Source organism: Juglans regia, chromosome 13 (genome assembly GCF_001411555.2).
Source record: "Juglans regia cultivar Chandler chromosome 13, Walnut 2.0, whole genome shotgun sequence".
NCBI lineage: Eukaryota > Viridiplantae > Streptophyta > Magnoliopsida > Fagales > Juglandaceae > Juglans > Juglans regia.
The window spans coordinates 33,593,741-33,614,973 of NC_049913.1; the positions used below are offsets into that span (position 1 = coordinate 33,593,741).

Here is a 21,233-nt window from a genome sequence, read left to right on the forward strand (position 1 = left end):
ATTGTAGGCTCTGATATTTATTTGGTACAATAGAATAGAAATAAAATTATAATTTTAGAAATAAGGGAGATTGAAACTTCTAGAAGCATTATTGTTTGGTATTGAACTAAATGACTTATTTTGGGATTTATTAAGAGATTTTATAATCATTTATAATCAGTGAATCATTATGCAAATGTCATGATAACAAATTAATACATGTGATAATAAATAAATAAAAAATAAGTTTTACATTTTTTTTTAATATGACATGGCAGTACCACATGATATTACCAAGTGAAACAGTCTATCTGGAGGGTAAACTCATATGGCCGAGTAGCAGCATCCTTATTCCTTTGTGAAATCAAGTGGAATGAAAAATGATTTCCTTATAATTTTTCTACAACTATCTTAAAAATGGAGGTAATGTTTATAAAATTGAAATTCATTTTAACGAGTAGTAGCATGACTCTATTAATTTATTGTAACTGAGTGGTTATAACTTTTGTTACATTAAAAAAATTCTTCTACTCATAATTCAAACATCACGTATTTGATAAGAAAAAAAATAAAAAAATTATATATAATGTATAATGTAGAAATGATGAACAGAATTTTTCAAGTTAATTAAAAAAAAAAAAAAAAAAAAAAAAAAAAAAAGAAGATCATGTGGTTCACCCTTAAAACCCTAACTTTCCCGCCCCTAAACCCTAGTTGCCCTCCTCCTCTCTCTCATGGCTTCCGTACCGTTGAAGAAGAACTACCGCTGCGTGCCCTCGCTTCAGCAGTTCTACACGGGCGGACCCTTCGCCGTCTCTTCGGACGGCTCATTCATCGCGTCCGCATGCGACGAATCCATCAGGATCGTTGATTCTTCCAACGCCTCGGTAAGGTCCACGATAGATACGGACTCGGAGGCCCCCACAGCCTTGGCGCTTAGCCCCAATGACAAGTTGCTCTTCTCCGCCGGCCACAGTCGCCAGATTAGGGTCTGGGATTTGTCCACCCTCAAGTGCGTGCGGTCTTGGAAGGTAACGCCTTTTGAATTGGCCACTCGTTGGTTTCTTAGAACAGATACATTGAAAGAATGCCAATGGAAATTAGGGAAATAGAAATATGCTCTGCCTGGTTGTTGAGAAAACTAATGAAAAAAAAATCTACCCTTGTCTTGTATTTAGTTTGCTCTTTTTATAAATTTTTTTATTACTTGTAGAAAATGAATATTTTTTCCGTTCGATGTAGTAAAAGCGAAAATAATAATTCAGCTGATCTAAGTACGGTTGGTTTTAGGTTAATTTACGTGGGATTTGTTTGGTTCTGGAAAAACAAAAGTGATATCATGGCTTTTCAGCTAGTTGAGAACTGGAGGAAAAACACTCAGCTTCTGGCACTGGTTCTAAGAGAAATGAAAGACTTTTGTAGATGGTTTTTAGCATCTTAATAATAGTTGTATGAACTGTTCTTCTGATCGTAGTTGATATTTGTTTTTCACGTTGAATAGGGCCATGAAGGTCCTGTGATGGGTATGGCTTGCCACATGTCCGGAGGATTACTTGCAACTGCTGGAGCTGATGGAAAAGTCCTTGTTTGGGACGTCGATGGTGGCTTTTGCACTCATTACTTCAAGGGCCATACAGGGGTTGTTTCTAGTATTATGTTTCATCCTGATACGAATAGAACACTTGTAAGTTCCAACTTAAGACAATTATACTCTTATTTTTCTGTTTACAGTGTTTTAGAGGTGACATTTGTTGATGATTTATGGTATCCTTGTTTTGCTACGCTTCACTATTTTATTTGTTGCTTCAGATTGATCCTTCTTAAGTATGTTCTAAACCTTGAACTATTACATAAGATGAAAATCTGAAAATAATACTTTTGTTTTTACTGGTATTTGATGCTGTACATTTAAATGTACTTGTGTTTTCAATATTGGGTTCTCGCTCTCTAATCTTGGGATTCAGAGAATTTACTCTGTTGAGTCTATAAATAACCATTTACAATCCTGTTTACTGCTGGAGTCCGTACAATCCTGTTCTTCATTGCTGGATTATCCAGCTGTGGCTCTTCAAATTTCTCCTTTTTTCCTCTTTTCGGGGTTGTTGAAGCATTGCAAAAAAAAGAAGTATCTTTTCTGTCGCTAATGGTCCCTTGGATCTCATATTCTCACATCATACAAAGAACACTATCTAAACATTGTTTCAATTTTGCAAACTTCTGTGTCAAAGCTGAGAAAATATTCACAGAAATATCACTTGGTTGCATGGGGAGGTAAACTAGGTAAATTGAATGTAGAGGCATGGCAGATGGCTCCTTTGTGCTTAATTTAATGCAAGTATATGGATGGAAAGAAAAGCCCGCAATTTTGAAGGTCGTGAGAGAACACTAATAGAGCTGAATACCTATATGCTCAATTGTTGTATGATAAGACAACTGCCCACAACAGTTGCTTCTCACCCTACGGAGATTTTCTGAATTATTGTTCTCCTCCCCCACCTTAGCTAGATGTTCTCTTTGTATATTTCATGTGTACATGGGTTGTGCCCCCAGCACACTTTTAATAACAAAGAAAAGAAAACCACTTTGAAAGCTCTAACTAGGTATAATAGCATTTACAGGTTCAGAATGTTCTTAGGTGATAGATTATTTATGTGATATAAAATATTTGATAAATAAGAAAGTGAATGTTTGGTTATTTGTATCCTCTAATGTCAAGTTTAGAATGTTGTACTTTTTTCATGTTGTTGGTGACGGAGCACACAAAACCTTCCAATCAAACCAATATTTTCATGAAACTTTTCTTTTATAAGCTATATTTTCAGAAAATTTAATTCATGTTGATATTTTGTAATCACAAATGTGGTTAGCTATTTAGAATAAGTTAGGCATGGCTTTTGGATATACATGTGATTTAAGGTCCTGCTTTCCTCCGTTAAAACAATTGTATGGGGTCTCAAAAGTGGTTTGTGTCTTATTTATAAGTAATGAACTCGTCACTAATATGCACAAAACTATGCAGAAAGTATACAAAAGATACGCCTATATAGAAGAAGAAAAAGATACAAGAAAGTCCTGTAGATTTAACCCATTAAGTTTTATGGAAGCTGTCCATGATAAAAGATTGTTGATAAAAATTTTTTTTTAGCTCCTCCAAAGTTCTTTACATGATCCTCAAAGATTAAAGACATGTTTGGGTAATGAGATGAGACGAGAATTCTGTGAATAGTAGTGAAATGGTTTTTGAATAGTAATTAAATGATTTGAGTTAAGATATTTTATTGGATTTTGGGAAATGAGAGAAAAAAAGTTGATTAAATATATTATAAAGTTAAAAAATTGTTTGAATATAATTTTTTAACATTTTTTTTTTGTTTTGAAATTTGAAAATTTTGTATTGTTTTTTGTGTTTTTGGGAGTTTGGAAAAGTTACTTATATAAAAAAAAAGTTTGGAAAAGTTGTAATGATTAGATGAAAAAAATTGAAAAGTGTTGTGTTTGAGTGATGTGTGGGAAGAAAATTATGAGAAGTTTTGAGATGAGAATGAGATATAAAATCTAACTTTCCAAACAACCCCCAAGTCATTTCTTTCCTTATAAATGCGCCAAATGAGGCTAGTAGGAATCATCTTCCACACAGCTGAAATTTGCCAGTTGCAACCTAACCCTCTCGAGGCATAAAATAAGTCCAAAACTTTGTGGCATGACCCAAGCCAAATCAATTCTACTGAAAAAGTCACTCCACAATGCACATGTAGTCTTGCAATGAAGTAGAAGATGATCAATGGACTCCAAACTCCTCTTACACATACAACACCAATCAATCACCACAATAAACCCCTAGGGGCTGGCTCAAGTGGTAAAGGTCTTGGGCTTGGGGGTATGCTTCCCCTAGGTCTAAGGTTCAAATCCCCTTGTGTGCAAACAATCTCTAGGAGCCATTGGATTGTGAGATTTTTCCTTTGAATTGCTTGAGGTGCACTTGCGGGAAACTCCTTACCGAGGGCCTGTGCATCCCTGTGATTAGTCGGGACGCTATTCCTGGACACCCGGTGCCAATAAAAAAAAAACACCACAATATGTCTCATAAATTTTTCATGCTAATAATCTTCCCTAAGGCTATCCAAGCAAAAATACGTAGCTCTAGATTAACCCTTGTCCTCCAAATATTCTTCCATGGAAATGGGTTTTTTTTTTTACAAGTAAAAGGTGAATGTGTGATTGATGCTATAAGGATACTACAGAAGGAGTGGACACTGAATATTCCTTTTCTGGATGGGACTCAGAGAATCTTGTGTTTGCCTTCTCCTCTCAATCAATTGGAATCTATTATTGCTTTCCATAAGGTCATTCCCTCATTTGGTAATGACAAAGGAATTTTCCCAATAATGCATTGTTAAACCTGAGCATATTACGAAACCCCAATCCAATCCCAACCCACCCTAAAAATCAGATAACATTTCTTGGCCCAATTCACCAAGTGATATTTTGCCTCTTCCCCAGGAACCCACTCCTGTAAAGGAAGTCTCGCTGCAGCTTCTTGTTGCAGTTACCCACACTAGCAAGGAGTGGAAAGAGAGACGTGAAATATGCAGGCAAGTTCGATAAAGTGCTTTTAATCAATGTGATCCTACTACCTTGGGTTAAATATATATGCTTCCATCCGGCCAATTGTTGCTCAATCTTCTCAATAACTCCATCCCAAATTGCCTTTGCCTTGAAAGTGGCTCCTAAAGGGAGGCCAGCCTCACATAACACCAAAGTATCATCTGCATACAAAGATGAGATAAATTGTGTACACTTGCATTTCCATTCTCCTCATAAAAGCCTAAAATAAAACCCCATCAACAACTGCAGATAACATACTGCTCAAAGCTGCAGAAAAGTTTCATCAATTCATGGTAATCTTATCCTTTAAATTGAACTTGTGACTTGTCTCTATATGTTTTCTGATGATGTGGAACCCCAACAAGGTAGGGTCCGTTGGACGCACACTTGGGGAGAATTCTGGATACACGGCCCTACTCACCAGAACCGTGTATTAGGTAATTTGGGGGAAATTCTAGTGCATAATCAAATTCGGTTTGTTTGAGTCTATAGCCCATCTCATGCTCACTCTTTGACCACTAAGATGCACTTTGCTACATAACTTGTATATCCATTTTTTTAACAAGTAGTAGAAAATTTTACTGAAGAATGCCAAAGGTAGAGAGACACATGATGACTACAAGAGAAATACCTAATTAGGAACATAAAAAGATACAAGGAAAGGGATATATACCGGCCATTAGCCTTGTGAATGAGATATATAAGATTATTTCTAAGGTGATTGCTAATCGCTTACGAGAGGTTTTGGGGAGGATCATTACATAATTCCAAAATGCTTTTGTTAAAGATAGGCTAATTCTGGATTTAGTCCTCATTGCTAATGAATGCCTAGACAATAGGTTAAAATCTAGCTAGCTGGGAATACTATGCAAGTTAGATATGGAGAAGGCGTATGATCATGTGAATTGAGAGTTCTTACTCTATGTGCTTGGGAGGTGTGGTTTTGGGGAGAAATGGTGCTCATGGATTAGATGGTGTATTTCAACGGTGAGGTTTTCTGTATTGGTGAATGGCTGCCCGCATGGTTTGTTTAACATCTCTCGAGGTCTAAGATAAGGAAATCCTTTGTCTCCACTCCTATTTGTTCTTGTCATGGAGGCACTTAGTAAAATGATTCAAGCCTTGGTGAACAGTGGCTTTATCGAGGGATTCTCAGTGGGTAATCCTAATAGGGGCACCATTAACCTATCTCATTTATTGTTTGCAGATGATACACTGCTTTTTTGTGAGGCAAAACAAAACCAAATTCGAACACTAAGGGCATTATTACTTTGTTTTGAAGTGGTATCCGGGTTAAAAGTGAACTTTGATAAATTATAATAGGTGCCAGTGGGTAATGTTCCTAACATCTAGCAGCTGGCGGCTAGTATTCTTGGATGTAAGGTTTCCTCTCTTCCCATGAATTACCTTGGTCTTCCTTTGGGGGCAACTGCAAGGTCTATATCGATTTGGGATACAGTGGTGAAGAAGATTGAATGCAGATTGACAGGTTTGAAGAAATCATATCTCTCGAAAGGTGGCAGGATCAACCATATCAAAAGTACTCTTTCTTATCTACCAACGTATTTTTTATCTGTATTCCCAATTCCAGTAAGTGTGACGAACTGTATTGAGAAGTTGTATCATGATTTTCTTTGGAGTGAGATAGGAGAAGAATTCAAGTATCATCTAGTCAAGTGGGATAAGGTATGTTCTCCAGTCTCTTTGGGTGGGTTGAGTATTAGAAACTTGAGGATTTTCAATTGAGCCTTGCTTGAGAAATGGTTGTGGAGATATAATATGGAACTGGAAGTTCTATGGAAGTCAGTGATTGATTGCAAATATGGAAGCATGTTTGGGGGGGGGGGGGGGTGGTGCACTAGGGAGGTCCATGGGGTTTATGGAGTGGGAATTTGGAAACACATTCGAAGAGGGTGGGGGATCTTTAATCGGCATACTAGACTGGTGTTGGGTGATGGATCTAGAATAAAATTCTGGACTGACCTATGGTGCGTAGGTCAAGCCCTAAAGGATTTATTCCCATCAGTTTTTAGGATTGCAGGTGAGAAAGATGCCTCGATGGCTAATTGCATGGAGTCATTTGGGGAACTAGTCCAATGGAACGTGAATTTCACTAGAGCTGACCAAGATTGGGAAGTTGGCAACTTTGAGGGGTTCTTTGCTCTTCTATACACCATGAGGTAGAGAACCCAAGGCGCAGATAAAATGTGGTGGATACCCACATGTAAAGATAAATTCTCGGTCTGTTCTTTCTATAAGTTGTTTATGCAACCACAGAATACACAATTCCCTTGGAGAAAGATATGGAGAAACAAGGCGCCTCCCAAAGCGCCATTTTTTATATGGACAACAGCATTAGGTAAGATCTTGATGACAGATAATCTACGGAGACGTAAGGTGATCATAGCAGATTGGTGTTGTATGTGTAGGAAAAATGGTGAAAATGTGGATCATTTACTGTTGCATTGTGAGGTGGCTGGAATGTTATGGAATGAAGTGTTTAATAGAATGGAGTTAGCGTGGGTCATGCCTGCCACAGTGACAGAGCTCATGGCCAGCTGGATAAATCTACGAGGTTTCCCACAAATCTTAGTGGTGTGGAAAATGATCTCGATTTGTATCATGTGGTGCCTATTGAAAGAGCGAAATGACCGGACATTTGAAGACAAGGAGCGCTCACTAGAAGAATTTAGATTATTTTTTGTTAGCACTCTTTTTCTTTGGGCCATAGCTATAGATTGTCGTGGCCTCGAATTTCATGATTTTCTTGTTGCTATTACTTCTCTCTAACTGGCTGTGACCTTTTGTATACCATCTTGTGTACTTGGGCTATACCTATTTATATCAATATAATCATTTACTTATCAAAAGAAGATACAAGGAAATCATTGAAAGTTCAGCCCATCAAAACCTATAGTAGTTGCCCAAAAAAGGGTATTGAAAAAGAAAGTTTTAAGCTCTTCAAAGGTCCGCTCATGCTCCTCAAAATTTCTACCATTCCTCCCCTCCAAATACACCTCACAAGACCGATAGGATCCATCCCCACTGCTGACATTTGTGGGCTACCATATAACCCTCTAACTTTACATTTAAGGGATCTATCTATTTCTGAATGTTTGAATGCACACTGGCCGTAAGTGTGATCCAAATTTTTTTTTTTTATTTGGTAAGCAAAATTTTATTGATCAAAAGAGTAGGCAAAAGCCTAAGTATACGGGACATATATAAGAGCAACGCCTAAGCGTACTAGTTTAGTGATACAAGGAAATCATGGAAGTTCATGCCATGAAAATTAATTACACTCGACCAATAGAGTAAAGTATTGAAAAACAAAGTTCTAATCTCATCCATTGACCACTCTTGGTCTTCAAAGCTTCTATCATTCCTCTCCCTTCAAATGTATCACCATAGACATATTGGTACCATCTTCCATATGGATGCATTTTCAGAGTTGCCCCGAATGCCTCTCCGAGAAGCTAGGAGGTCACTTACTCTTCTCGGCATCACCTAAGTAATCCCAAACGAGCAAAAACTTCATTCCACAAAGTCATGGCAATCTCAGAATGAAGTAGTAGATGGTCAACGGATTCTCCACTCATCTTACACATATAACACCAATCCACAACTATGATTTGACGTTTCCATAAGTTGTCTAGAGTGAGTATCTTCCCTAAAGAAGCCGTCCATACAAAAAATGCTGCCTTTAGAGGTGCCTTTGTCTTCCAAAGTATGATCCATTTGACCTTTGTTCTTTGCAAGTTTTGCAGCTGTGCAACTTTTTTGTATGTTACTACTAAGAAAAGAAACACGGGATTTGTTATATTACCAAATTAAGCAAGTGTTGTTCTAAAAGAGAAATTACCATGACTGATCATCTCTTGTTTATCTAATCCCACTCAAGACAAATTTTATATTTTCTACTCCTATTCTTTTCAATCATTTGTTTTACTCTTATCATGTTTTTAATTTCCTATGTACTTGCGCTATGCCTACCATACCATTAATAGAACTCTTAGTTTACTGATAGAAAAGACACTCACGTTTTCAATTGCATTTTCATCTTGTCATTCTTACTGTTTTATAGCTTTTCTCTGGAAGTGCGGATGCAACAGTACGAGTCTGGGATCTTTTAGCTAAGAAGTGTGTTGCAACATTTAAAAAACACGAGTCAGCAGTAACTTCTATTGCTGTATCTGAAGATGGAAGGATCTTGCTCACTGCTGGAAGAGATAAGGCAAGGTTCTACCTTTTCTGATCAATGATTACAGATATGGTTATCTTAATATTGGAATACTCTTATTCATTGATATGTACATGAGTTTTCTCTTGTTTGAAGTTGTGCATCTGCTTTCTCTTACAAAATGCAAAGCCTATGTAGCTTTTTAAAAAAGGGGCATCAAGTGAAATAGTGATTTAAATTACCTCGTTTTGAAAATTGCATATACCTTTTAAGCTGTTTGCAGTGTCTCTCTGTGTAACTTAAAACTAAATGCTGAGTTCTAGGACTTTTCCCCACCCATTCATGAGATTGTTATATCTTTATTTTGTTGGCAAGATTGGTAATTTTTTCCTTATCCTTTCCCCTGGTCTTCAATCTATTTCCAATAATGAAGGCAAATGACAGCTTACAATCATTTGTTACATTATAAGCGCATTCAATTGATTTTCCTACTATAGTTATCTATTTTTTAGCTGTGATGGTTGTTTCTTAGATCATAGGGCATTTTGTTGCATTACGAGATTGGGGTAGTTATTGTTCAGGAAAATATGAATGTCTTTATGTCAAAATGCTGCGCTTTTTATATGCATCTGTTTACTTATTGAGAAAAGTATTATATGCTTGTATGGTTGTTTCTGATCTTATAATAGCTGGGCGTTCATATAGTGTCAGCTGAAAATTGATATTTAGGTTCATTGCAGGTTGTGCACTTGTGGGACCTTCATGACTATGGTTTCATAAAGACTGTTCTAACATATGAGGTACTCGAAGCAGTGTGTGTGATTCGTTCTGGGAGCCTCTTTGCTTCATTCCTGGCTTCATTCTATAAGCAAAGCGAGAAGAGAAAAAGTGTGTCATCGGCAATTCATTTTGTCACAGTTGGTGAGCGTGGGATTGTAAGAATATGGAACTCTGAAAGGTAAGCCAACATGAGGATGTTTTCCTAATAGATTGGATGAATTATATCTCTGGTTAAATGGCTGAGAGGCCTATGGGCCTTCCTGATTTTCGTCCTCATGAATTGTTCATTCACAATAAACTGCATTTATTTTAAGTTTTGTTATTTTTACAGTGCGGCTTGCTTGTTTGAGCAAAAGTCATCTGATATCACTGCCAGCTCAGACATGGATAGGGGCTTCACATCTGCAGTAATGCTGCCTGTAGATCAAGGATTGGTTTGTGTGACTGCTGATCAACAGTTTCTTTTCTTTGCCCCTGTAGAACACACAGAAGGGATGTTTAAATTAGCATTAAGCAGAAGACTTGTTGGATACAATGAAGATATTGTGGATATGAGGTTTGTAGGTGAAGAGGAAAAATTCCTTGCTGTTGCCACAAATATTGAACAGGTAATTTGCAAGAATCCTAAAACTTCTGGTGATGAATATCATTCAGCCTCCTAGGGGATGTTTATATGTATTGACGCACAGTTGTGCATGCCTTGTGTCCAACTGTCGTGGAAAAGCCACGCTTCTATTATAAGCTCTTAGGGTGAGAAGATGCTACAAATATCATAAAAAGGTATAGACATGCACAATGATAAAACCTTAAAGTGAAACCTTTTTTGTTGTATGTTCATGACAAGTTACATTTGTGTGTTAGATGACTGTAGTGTAATAAGTACAAGCACAAGCTATGGGGATGAGCAGTAATTAAAGTTAGGGAACGTTGCTTGTACGTGGCCATAGTTTCTGCTAGTGGTTGGCTCAAGTGGTAAAGGTCTTGGTCTTGGTGATATGCTCCTTCCTAGGTCTAAGGTTCAAATTCTCTTGGGTGCAAACAATCTCTAGGAGCCATCGGACTGGGGGATTTTCTCCTCGAATTACCCGATGTGCACTTGCGGGAAACTCCTTGCTGAGGGCCTGTGCACCCTAGAGATTAGTCGGGACATTGTTCTCGGACACCCGGTGCCAATAAAAAAAAAAATAATAATTTGTGCTAGGCTGGCAAACCTATCTAAATGCACAACTTTTATTTGTGTTTGGGAAGGAACATTATGTTTATTTTGATATTTGTTGACTAATGTATGTATGTCAATTTGGACATATGCAGGTACGAGTGTATGACCTAGTGGACATGTCATGTTCTTATGTGTTAGCTGGTCATACTGAAACTGTTCTATGCCTTGACACCTGTGTATCAAGTTCTGGAAGAACACTAATTGCCACTGGAAGTAAGGACAACAGTGTAAGTTCTATTTTCTTCTTCCACCAGGCAGCTGTAGTGTACTTTATTTGATTTCCTCTTCTCAAGTAGTATGCAAGTGAAAAATGAAATGGAATCCAATAAGCTCAAGCTCAAATTGCACATATTCTTCAGGGAAACTGGGGTAGAGGTGAGATTGTAAATTCAAGACTAGTTATTTGCATGGCTTTCCAATCAAAAGAAAAAACTGTAATTAATGGAAAACTGGTAATATTGCTACAATGGGATAAAGCACTTTACTTTTTTTCTTTGTAACATAGCTATCTGGTGCATCCTCCTACACATGCACAGACACAAACACATACATACCTAGAGACGCGTAGACTCAAAGAGACTTGTTTGTTTGTTTGCCTGTAATATGTTTCATGGAGATTCTTCATTTCTGGATCATTTGTATTCCATTCAGCTGAACCAGGTGGTGAGGATAAGCTTTGTTGGGTCCCTTCAAAGTGAGGGGTCTTTGAAAGAAGATTATCCCACATAATAGCAACCCATTCCCTTGTAGGATCATTTGGTAGTAAAAAGCTTTTGAAAGTGGATTCTTCGTTTTGACTCCAAGGAAATCCTCGCCTTGGATAGTTTATGGAAAAGGAATATTGTTGTGATGTATTGTACTGTAGGTGTGGGGGGAATGGGGAAATGATTGATCATCTTTTACTGCATTTTGTGAGGTGGCTTGTGCTTAATGAAATTCTATCTTTGGGTTAGCATGGATTATGCCTCATTGTGTGGTTTTGGAGCATGGAAAGGGAATTTTAGTTCTCAAAGCGAAGCATTAGGGAAGATCCATCTTGGTTTTGTGGTGTAGTTGGAGAGAAAAATGGTGAACTTTGAGGATTGTGAAAAGGCGGATGGAAGAGGAACTCAAGGATTTATTTTCTATTTCGAGTTTAATGAATTTTTTGGTCTAGTTTCTCTTTTGGTTCGGTATATCACAGATATAGATCCTATGTACTTGGACAACACCTCTTTTGATCGTTAATAAAGCTTAAATTATGAAAAATGTTTTTGTGTCTCTAATTCCATTCTTTGTACAGGTTAGGCTGTGGGAATCAGAAAGAAGATGTTGTATTGGAGTTGGTGTTGGTCATATGGGAGCTGTTGGAGCCATTGCTTTCTCAAAGAAGCGGAAGGACTTCTTTGTTAGTGGCAGTAGGTGAGTGCTTACACATGCAATCGTTTCACCAATAAAATTAATCTGACCATTTATTTCAAGTGTACCTTGAATGCTCTTTGTTTGGTTTTCTCATCTTGGTGCTTTGCATTGCACCTCTAGGGGTGGTAAGCTTTAGATGAGAGCAGTTGTAATATGTAGTGCTTCTTATGTAACAATAACTGCATGCTTTGCTCCTCTTCCATCAGCATGTGAACTTAAAGTGGTGCTTGTTATTGACACTAGTAACCAAAATCTCTCTCTCTCTCCCCCCCCCCCCAAGTATTTCTAGTAACTATTAACTATTCTCTGTTAATAGTCTATTTTTCTTGTCTTAGTGATCGTACTCTTAAAGTCTGGAGTTTGGACAGTCTCGTAGATGAGGCGGTGCAGCCTATTAAGTTGAAAGCAAAAGCAGTTGTAGCTGCTCATGATAAGGATATCAATTCTCTAGCTATTGCACCAAATGATAGCTTTGTTTGCAGTGGTTCTCAGGTTTGCCTTTTTTTTGGGCTGATGTGGATAAATTTGCTTTTTTGGGCTTATTTGCTAAATTGCCTTCTCCAATTTGTTTTCTTTTTCTCCTTTTGTGCTGGTTAGGATCGCACTGCTTGTGTTTGGAGGCTTCCAGATCTGGTATCAGTAGTTGTACTTAAAGGGCATAAAAGGGGGATTTGGTCAGTAGAGTTTTCTCCTGTTGATCAATGTATCATAACAGCATCAGGTGATAAAACGATAAAGATATGGGCTATATCCGATGGTTCGTGCTTGAAAACATTTGAAGGGCATACATCTAGTGTATTAAGAGCATCCTTTATTTCTCGTGGGACCCAATTTGTTTCTTGTGGTAATGTGGCTAACAGTTACCTGTTTGGCTTTATCTATTGCTGAGATGACAGTTATAATCAACTAAATAATCTTTTTCAGGTGCTGATGGCCTTGTAAAGCTATGGACAGTCAAAACCAATGAGTGCATTGCTACATATGATAAGCATGAGGACAAGGTATGAGTCTTTCTTACAATATTTATTCTCAGTTTCCTCTGGATTATGTAGACTAAACATAGCCCTACAATTTATGTTATTCTGTATATATATGCATCGTGCAAAAATATCTCCCCAAAATCTTGTATACTAAATTATTTGCATACGACGTATTAAAAAAATGATCTGCATAGAAATGATGGGGAAGCTGAAGCCTCATCATCTGCTATCTTGAATGTCCAACCAATTTGTTGGCAATGGTCACTCTACAGAATGTCAGAAATGGTTGACCTGGATTACATCTCTTTTTTATACAAAGTTATCTATGACATGTTGATGCTGTCCATCCATAGATATGGCATTGTGATAATGAAGATTGATGATCCAAATTTAGGTTGTGCCACTGGGATACAGATAAATTAGTGACCTAAACCTTACACTCGAGTGGTTTATAAATGTGAAAGATCATATTTCTTAGTCTCAGTCTTTGTTTGATTTCTTGGTCCGCATCTCGTTTCTAGTCCTCTGGTTTTATCATGATTTCAGTCTACTGGAAACACACCTATCAGTTACTTTAGCTGTATGGGCAATGCAGGTATGCTTCTTTAGTCCTCACCAGGATATCAATGTTAATCTAGAATTAGGGTCACATTGGTGAGAAACTTCTGTGGGGAGAATTAAGCTCTTGGTAAAGAGTTGTGTGCTAAATTTCCATGATTCTTTAAAGGGCCCACTGGGGAAAAAAACTGTACAAGTTTCTCTCTATTTGTTTGAGGGGTTTAGGCCCTTGTGGGCCCCTATTAAAGTCAGTGTCTTTTCTGGTATAATAAAGGTTAAAATGAAACAGCTCTGAAACTGTGCTGGCCTATATGGGTGTTGGGGAAGAGCTGACCCTGTTCTAATGTGATGTGAGTTAGCATCATAAAATTAAACACTAGTCCCACCTAGTTCTTGCACCATATCGATGCTTTTGTTGTGCTGGGTCAAGGAGGGGCAACTGACCCTGTTTCAAATGTAATGTGAGTTAGCATGATAAACTTGATCCCTGGCCCTGCCTAAAAGCACCATATCTATTTTCCATTTAGCTTCTTAATGTCCCATTTCCCTTAATTTTGAGTGGAAGTTTTTCAATTATTTTAGTAGTTATCCACTTTTATGTGAATGCTTGGAGAAATGAACGAAATAAGTGATAATTGAGGAACCTTTTACTTTACAAACTTGGCAGATGAGTTTTGCTAGGATGGTTAAGTTGTCAATTGATGTAATTGTGAGGCAATGGCTCCTCGTAGAAGGTGATTGTATTCTTTCGGATCATTTGGCTGTTAAGGAAAATATTATGAATTTTTATGAGAAGCTTTTTTGGGAGGAATACACTTGGAGACCTAAGTTGGATGGGCTGGTTTTTGAGTCCATTGATCAGTTTAGTGTGGAGTGGTTGGAGAGAGCTTTTGAAGAAGAGAAAGAACTTGATGTGGTTGGAGGAATGGTGAGGGATACAGCTTTGGGCACGAATGGTTTTTCTATGGCTTTTTTTCAAGCTGGTTGGGGATATTGTGTGAGACGATGTTATGAAGGTTTTTCTTGAATTTCATTTGTTTATGAAATTTGAGAAAAGCCTTAATGCTACATTTATTGCACTTATTCCTAAAAAGGTGGGGGGCTGTGGAAATGAGGGGTTTTCGGCCTATTAGTTTGGTCAATGGGGTGTACAGATCATTTCCAAGGTGTTAGCTTGTCGCATGAGTGTGGTGATGGAAAATATTATTTTGAAATCTTAGAATGCATTTGTGAGGGGTAGACAAATTCTTGATTCGGTTTTAATAGCTAATGAATGTTTGGAAAGTAGAATTAGATTGGGTGACTTTGGTATTCCAGTTAAATTGGACATGGAAAAGGCATACGATCATGTTAATTGGGAGTCTCTCATGTACTTACTAGGGAGAACAAAAAAAAAAAAAAAAGTTACTAGGGAGATAAAGTTTTGGAAAGAAGTGGTGTTTATGGATCAAACATTGTATTTTGACGGTTAGATTCTCTATTTTGGTGAATGTCTCCCCAATTGGTTTTTTCGATAGTTCACGTAGCTTGAGACAAGGGGATTCTTTGTCTTCTTTTCTTTTTGTTCTTGTTATGGATGCTTTGAGCAGAATGATTGAAGCGGCGGTGAATGGGAGTTTCTTGTCGGGATTTTTGGTGAGAGATGAGTCCCAGGGCAGCATAAAATTCTCACATCTTCTTTTTGCAGACGACACTTAATAGTTCCAATGGGTTTGGTATTGAATATTTTGGATTTGGCTAATATATTGGGGTGTAAGGTATCCTCGCTATTTATGAGATATCTTGGTCTTCCTTTGGGTGCTCACAAAAAATCATGGTGTGATTGAGAAGGTTGAGAGGAAGTTGGCTGGTTGGAAAATGATATATTTGTCTAAAGTGGGGAGAATTACTTTGATACGGAGTACATTGTCTAATCTTCCAATGTATTTCCTTTCTCTTTTTCCTTTGCCTGCAAGGGTGGCCAATATAATTGAGAGGATGTTTCAGAATTTTTTGTGGGGAAGTAATGGGGAGGAAAGCAAGTTTTACTTGGTTAGTTGTAATAAAGTGTGCTCATCAGTTTCTTGTGGAGGATTGGGGTTTGAAAGTTGAGGCTTTTCAACAAAACTCTTCTTGGGAAATGGCTATGGAGAAATATTGTTGATGTTAAATATGGGAGGATGTGGGGGAGTTGGTGTTCTAATGAAGTTAGAGAGTGTATGGGGTGGGTTTGTGGAAGTCTATTAGGATGGGTTGGGGGGAATTTGTCTATCGTTTTAAATACAAGGTGGGTGATGGGGCAAGGATTAATTTTTGGCATGATATTTGGCGTGGGGATTCGGCTCTTCCTTCCCTCTATAGGAATGCTAGAGATCAAGAAGCTGCAGTGACTGTTTCCTTTATTTTATTAAACAATAATCTTCAATGGAATGTCAATTTTATTAGAGATGTGCATGATTGGGAAGTGAATGTCGTCTCTCAGTTTTTTGGAAGATTATATGATATGAAGATTATTCAGGAAAGAGAGGATGGTTTGCTGTGGATTCATGTTGGAAATTCCCGATTTTCAGTTAGCTCCTTTTATAAGGCGTTAACTTGTCATTGTGTCAATAAATTCCTTTGGAAATGTATTTGGAGATCTAAGGTGCCTAGTAAGATTGCATTTTTCTGCTGGTTGGCATCCCTTGGAAAAATTTTGACCATGGACAACTTGAGAAAGCATGGATTATTTGTGGTGGATTGGTGCTTCATGTGTAAGAAAGATGGTGAACCTGTTGACCATCTTTTCTTCATTGTGAGGTGGCTAAGACTTTGTGGGATGAGGTTTTTTATAGGACGGGTATTTCTTGGGTGATGCCTAAGCAGGTGGTGGATCTTTTTGCTTGTTGGCAAGGTTTTAAGGGGAGTCATTGCATTGTTGCCATATGGAAGATGATCCCTTCATGTTTGATGTGGTGCTTATGGTTGGAAAGGAATGGGCAGTGCTTTGAAGATAGAGAATGCTCGATGGGAGAACTTAAGAGAGTTTTTCTTTAGTACTTTGTGTTTTTGGGCTAAGGCTCTTGTATTGAATGGAGATAATATTCATGATTTGCTTTTAGCCTTTTCTAGTTCCTAGCTTGTATTTAGGTGTTTTTTCTTGTATACTTCCTATGTACTTGAGCTATGCCTATTTTATTGTCAAAAAAATTCTCTTATTACTTACTAAAAAAAAACATCCGAGAACTGGACGATTTTTTTCATCCCATTTGTGTCCTTATGCCACAACTAGTTTTTTGAATTGATATATATTTTTTACTGATAAAAATAATTGACATACATTTTGAAATCAGTCAATCTGCACTATGCCATTTGTATCACAGTCGTACCACTGTGTTTGTTTTAAATTGTTGATCTATTCCCTCCCTCCCCCCCCCACCACCACTTTTTGCTAAGCATTTTTAGTTCATGACATGTGTCTGTGCATCTTATTTCCCACTGTCTACATACTGTGAGCTTTCAAAATGAATTCCCACGATGCCCCCCCTTTTTTAAGCGGATTGATTTTCCTTTTTTATTATGGGGACGGGTGTGTTACATATGAAAAAAAATGTGGGGAGGGGTCTGTCTGTGTGTGGTCGTCAGGTTTTGCTTGCATTTTCTTCTGCTCACAGGATTTACCCTGCAGGTTTGGGCTTTAGCTGTTGGGAAGAAGTCAGATATGCTTGCTACTGGTGGTGGTGATGCTGTTATCAATTTGTGGCATGATTGTACTGCTGATGATAAAGAAGAGGCTTTCCGTCAAGAGGTGAGTTGTTTCATGGGCTATTTTTGTGCCTTTGTCTATATTCATAATTTTTAATGATGACATAATTGTATATGACTCAAGACTTCTGTTTGTCTTTTGTTTAGAGGAGCTCTTCGATACCTGGATTTGTTTTTTGTTTATACCTGGACTTTTAAAATGGTAGTTTGGATGTGTTGAACATTTCCACTCTCGAATCGTGTATGCTATCAGTTTTTGTGCTGTTATCAGCTCTTTTTTTTTTTTTTTTGATGATGGGAAATCACCCCATGGCAGAGCTCTTGGGACTCACCCATGGAACCACCTAAACCTCCGGAGAGACTAGCACAGCAACTCACCGCCATGACCTCCCACTCAAATCGCAGTTTAATCCCAGGGGGGATCGAACCTGTGACATGGGGCTCATGCACAAATTTGCCGTTAACCACTTGGGCTACCCACGGGTGGGTTATCAGTTATAGTGAACATATGGTGCATATTATGTAGTACAAAAAAGTACATCTGAATAGTCCACGTGCTTTATTATGGATTTGCGAAATTGTTTTGTTGTGCTGAGTTCTTGATTCACAAAATGATTCAGTTGGACATATTGAGCTTCTAGGCAAATTACCTGTACTGCCTGAGACTTTTGATACCTGATCCAAGCCGGTCAGCAAAAATCGAAGTTTCCTTTGATATTTTTTTCTTATTTAAAGGTTCCAATTAGATACATGGACAAGCTGTGTCTCAAATATGAATAAATTGTATCATGGTGATATGTACATTACAATATTCTATCGACTAACCGTTAGTTGATAGTTGTCAGTGTTCCATACTTGATATCTAGCAATCTACATAGATTGGTTGGTCTTTGGTAATTCTCTCCGTAACTATCGTTTGTCCTGATCTTAACATGGCAATTTTACCATTGCTACCGTCGAAAGAAGTCTAAACTGCTGCTGCTGCTGCTGATTGCTAAAATGGTGTTGGCATAAATTTTATATGGTTCCTATTAATAGCCAAAACTAGTATTTAGGTTACTAGCAGAGCCACCAGATAATACCCCAAGTCAAACTTGAACCTATTTCGAGTGTAGCAGTAAGAACATTTGTGTGAAGTGTGGACAAGGCAACTTCTAGAACTCGGTGGTGGTGTGTAGCTTAGATGATTTAAGTGCAATGTCTGAATCTTGTTGCAATGTCTTATTTATAAAACTCATGGCTTTTACTGTGATGTCTCTGCAGGAGGAGGAGGTTCTGAAAGGCCAGGAATTAGAAAATGCCGTATCAGATGCTGACTACATTAAGGCAATACAAATTGCGTTTGAACTTCGCAGGCCTCATAAACTCTTTAAGATGTTTGCTGAACTTTGCAGGTTAGGAACCTACCCCCCGGTTTCTCTTCTACCCTCTTTTCCCTTCTCTTTGTGGTGTTTAGATCCCTTAGCTGGGTCCTCTGCAGGAAGAGAAATGCTCAAGGTCAGATAGATAAAGCCCTTCATGCCCTTGGCAAGGGCGAGTTTCGTCTTTTGTTTGAATATGTTCGAGAATGGAATACCAAACCAAAGCTCTGTCATGTTGCACAATTCGTGCTGTTCAGGGTTTCAACATTCTTCCTCCAACAGAGATTATTGATGTAAGTATTCCTCTTCATGCTCTTTTAAATTGATGAAGAAAAAATTTAGAATTATGGCCCAATGAATTGAGGCAACCATAGAAATGGTCTATGAATTTGGTATTCTAGGCTTAAAGACTCCGATAGGGTTTGGTGACTCCTATCTGTGGGACCCAAAGTCTTGATAGATGTTAGGGGCTAGCAGATGTGAGCATATCTATCATTATATATAAACACACTCAGCCAATTGTTGTGAACATTGCTTTGCCTTGTTTCATTAGGATGGATGGCTCCTAAAACTTGGTGGCTGTGTTTGAGTGCTAGAACACAAAATGATATATTGATTGGGGTTGAACATGTAGTTGAATTTATCAAATTGTTCATGAAAATAATGTATGGAGTATGCTCTACGAATCGTGGCAGTTAATAATGTAGAATATGTGATTAGTAAGAATATTGTTCTGGGTATAAAAATGTGACTAATAAGATTTCATCAATATAATTGACTAATTAGTATACATTTGTGATGCCATCATGTTTCAGATAAAAGGGATAGGGGAACTCCTTGAAGGTCTTGTCCCATATTCTCAGAGGCATTTTAGCAGGATAGACAGGCTTGTAAGAAGCACTTTTTTGTTGGACTACACTCTGACTAGAATGTCAGTTATTGAACCGGAAATCGATGAAAAAGAACGGAAAGATGAGTCTTTGAAGCGCTCTCATGTCCAGCATGTGGATGAGGTGCTTTCGACGGAAAATGCCGATTCAGAACAAAAACAGAATTCTGAAGAACGGCAGGCCGCTTCAAAGAAACGGAAATCAAAGAAATCCAAAGACAGTACAAATAAGAAGGTGAAGAGTGTGGCATACAGGAGTGTTGAAGCTCTTTCATTACAGGCATGATACATTGGGGTGCTTTCATCCAGTTGATGTATTTATTGATTTCTCTTAGATTCCTTCACAGGTTTTGCAGTTTTGGCTGTCCTTTTAGACTTGAGTTGTGGTTAAAGCCAATGTAGAATATGCGCCTTATTTGATTCTTTTCCCCCCTTCGTTTTCCTCTTCTTTCCTTTCTCTCATTACATTTTGGTGAACCAACCATGAATATTGGAAAACTTGACACTCAGAAACACTGTAATAAATGTTTCTGTACGAGGGCTTTTGCTTGAGCATGATTGAATGATAGAAGGGTGTTATTTACAAAGGAAACTCAGACATAATGAGTCGAAAGTAATTTGCTTTTGTGGAACAATCAAATCTGACATACTGACTGATCTTTCAAGAACTTTACAAGAAATACTGATGCATCCAGCATCCTACGAGTCAACAATGTCCTCATGTTTTTAGTTTTTTCTAAGCAATATGCTCGTGTATTTGCTTTTCATGCTTCCAGCAATGCTTCCGGCGACACGCATTGCAGTGTCCAAAGTACAGTCTTCTACTCTCCAAGATGCTGCCACTGGAATTGTTGGCTGATCAACTGTGTAGCACACGTGCCTATCTCAATCTTTATGCTCGAGGTGTCTCCCTTCATTATATCGGTTCGACGTTGTCTTCTTATCTTATCGTTTTCTTCCAAGACCAGAGTCATCCTATTATTTCTTTTTCGAAAGAATTGAGAATATTACAGATTAAGAACCACGCAGCTATGCCAACTGCACAACACAACACAACACAACATTAGACTTGGTGCTGTCGCCTTTCATACTGATGCAGCCAGCCCAGCACTACATTGGCTTTACGACAGGGAAGTAACCCAATCTTAGGACTACCCAAAAAAAAAAAAACCCAGCAACCCGTGGTGGCTGTTCTCATGGGCCCAAAGGGCATTCGAGGCGGATCTACTGCTCCATTTTAAAAACTTTATTTCCTTTATTGTAGCTTGGTGGAACTTAATTTTGGACAGTTGTTGGGCGATTCTCATTCCTCTATTTGTTATATTAATGTCTATTACTTGCTTGTAGAGAGAATTTTTTGCTTTGCTATCAACATTCACTAATGGAGGATTTTGTCATCAATTTGCTTTGCTATCAACATTGTGTTTTTCATGTACTTTTAGTTTTTTCTTTTGTTATTGGATATTATTTTAGTTCAAAATGAATTTAGGATTATACTACTATTTGAGTTTTGTTTTTTAAAAAATAGTTGAATATTTTTTTTATATGATATATAATT

At 37.8% G+C, this 21,233-nt stretch overlaps 1 protein-coding gene across 1 annotated transcript; it reads left to right on the forward strand.

Annotated features, from left to right (window-relative positions):
- Positions 1–683: 683 nt before the first annotated feature.
- Positions 684–20,829, forward strand: LOC109012418 (transducin beta-like protein 3). The gene is given in 15 exon segments (XM_035684543.1): positions 684–1,010; positions 1,481–1,663; positions 8,669–8,818; positions 9,505–9,722; positions 9,876–10,152; positions 10,856–10,990; positions 12,046–12,164; positions 12,500–12,656; positions 12,762–13,008; positions 13,089–13,165; positions 17,349–17,468; positions 18,689–18,819; positions 18,906–19,042; positions 19,045–19,079; positions 19,602–20,829. Coding segments are annotated over 15 exon segments (2,643 nt in total). The 5' UTR covers positions 684–713; the 3' UTR covers positions 19,962–20,829.
- Positions 20,830–21,233: the final 404 nt, after the last annotated feature.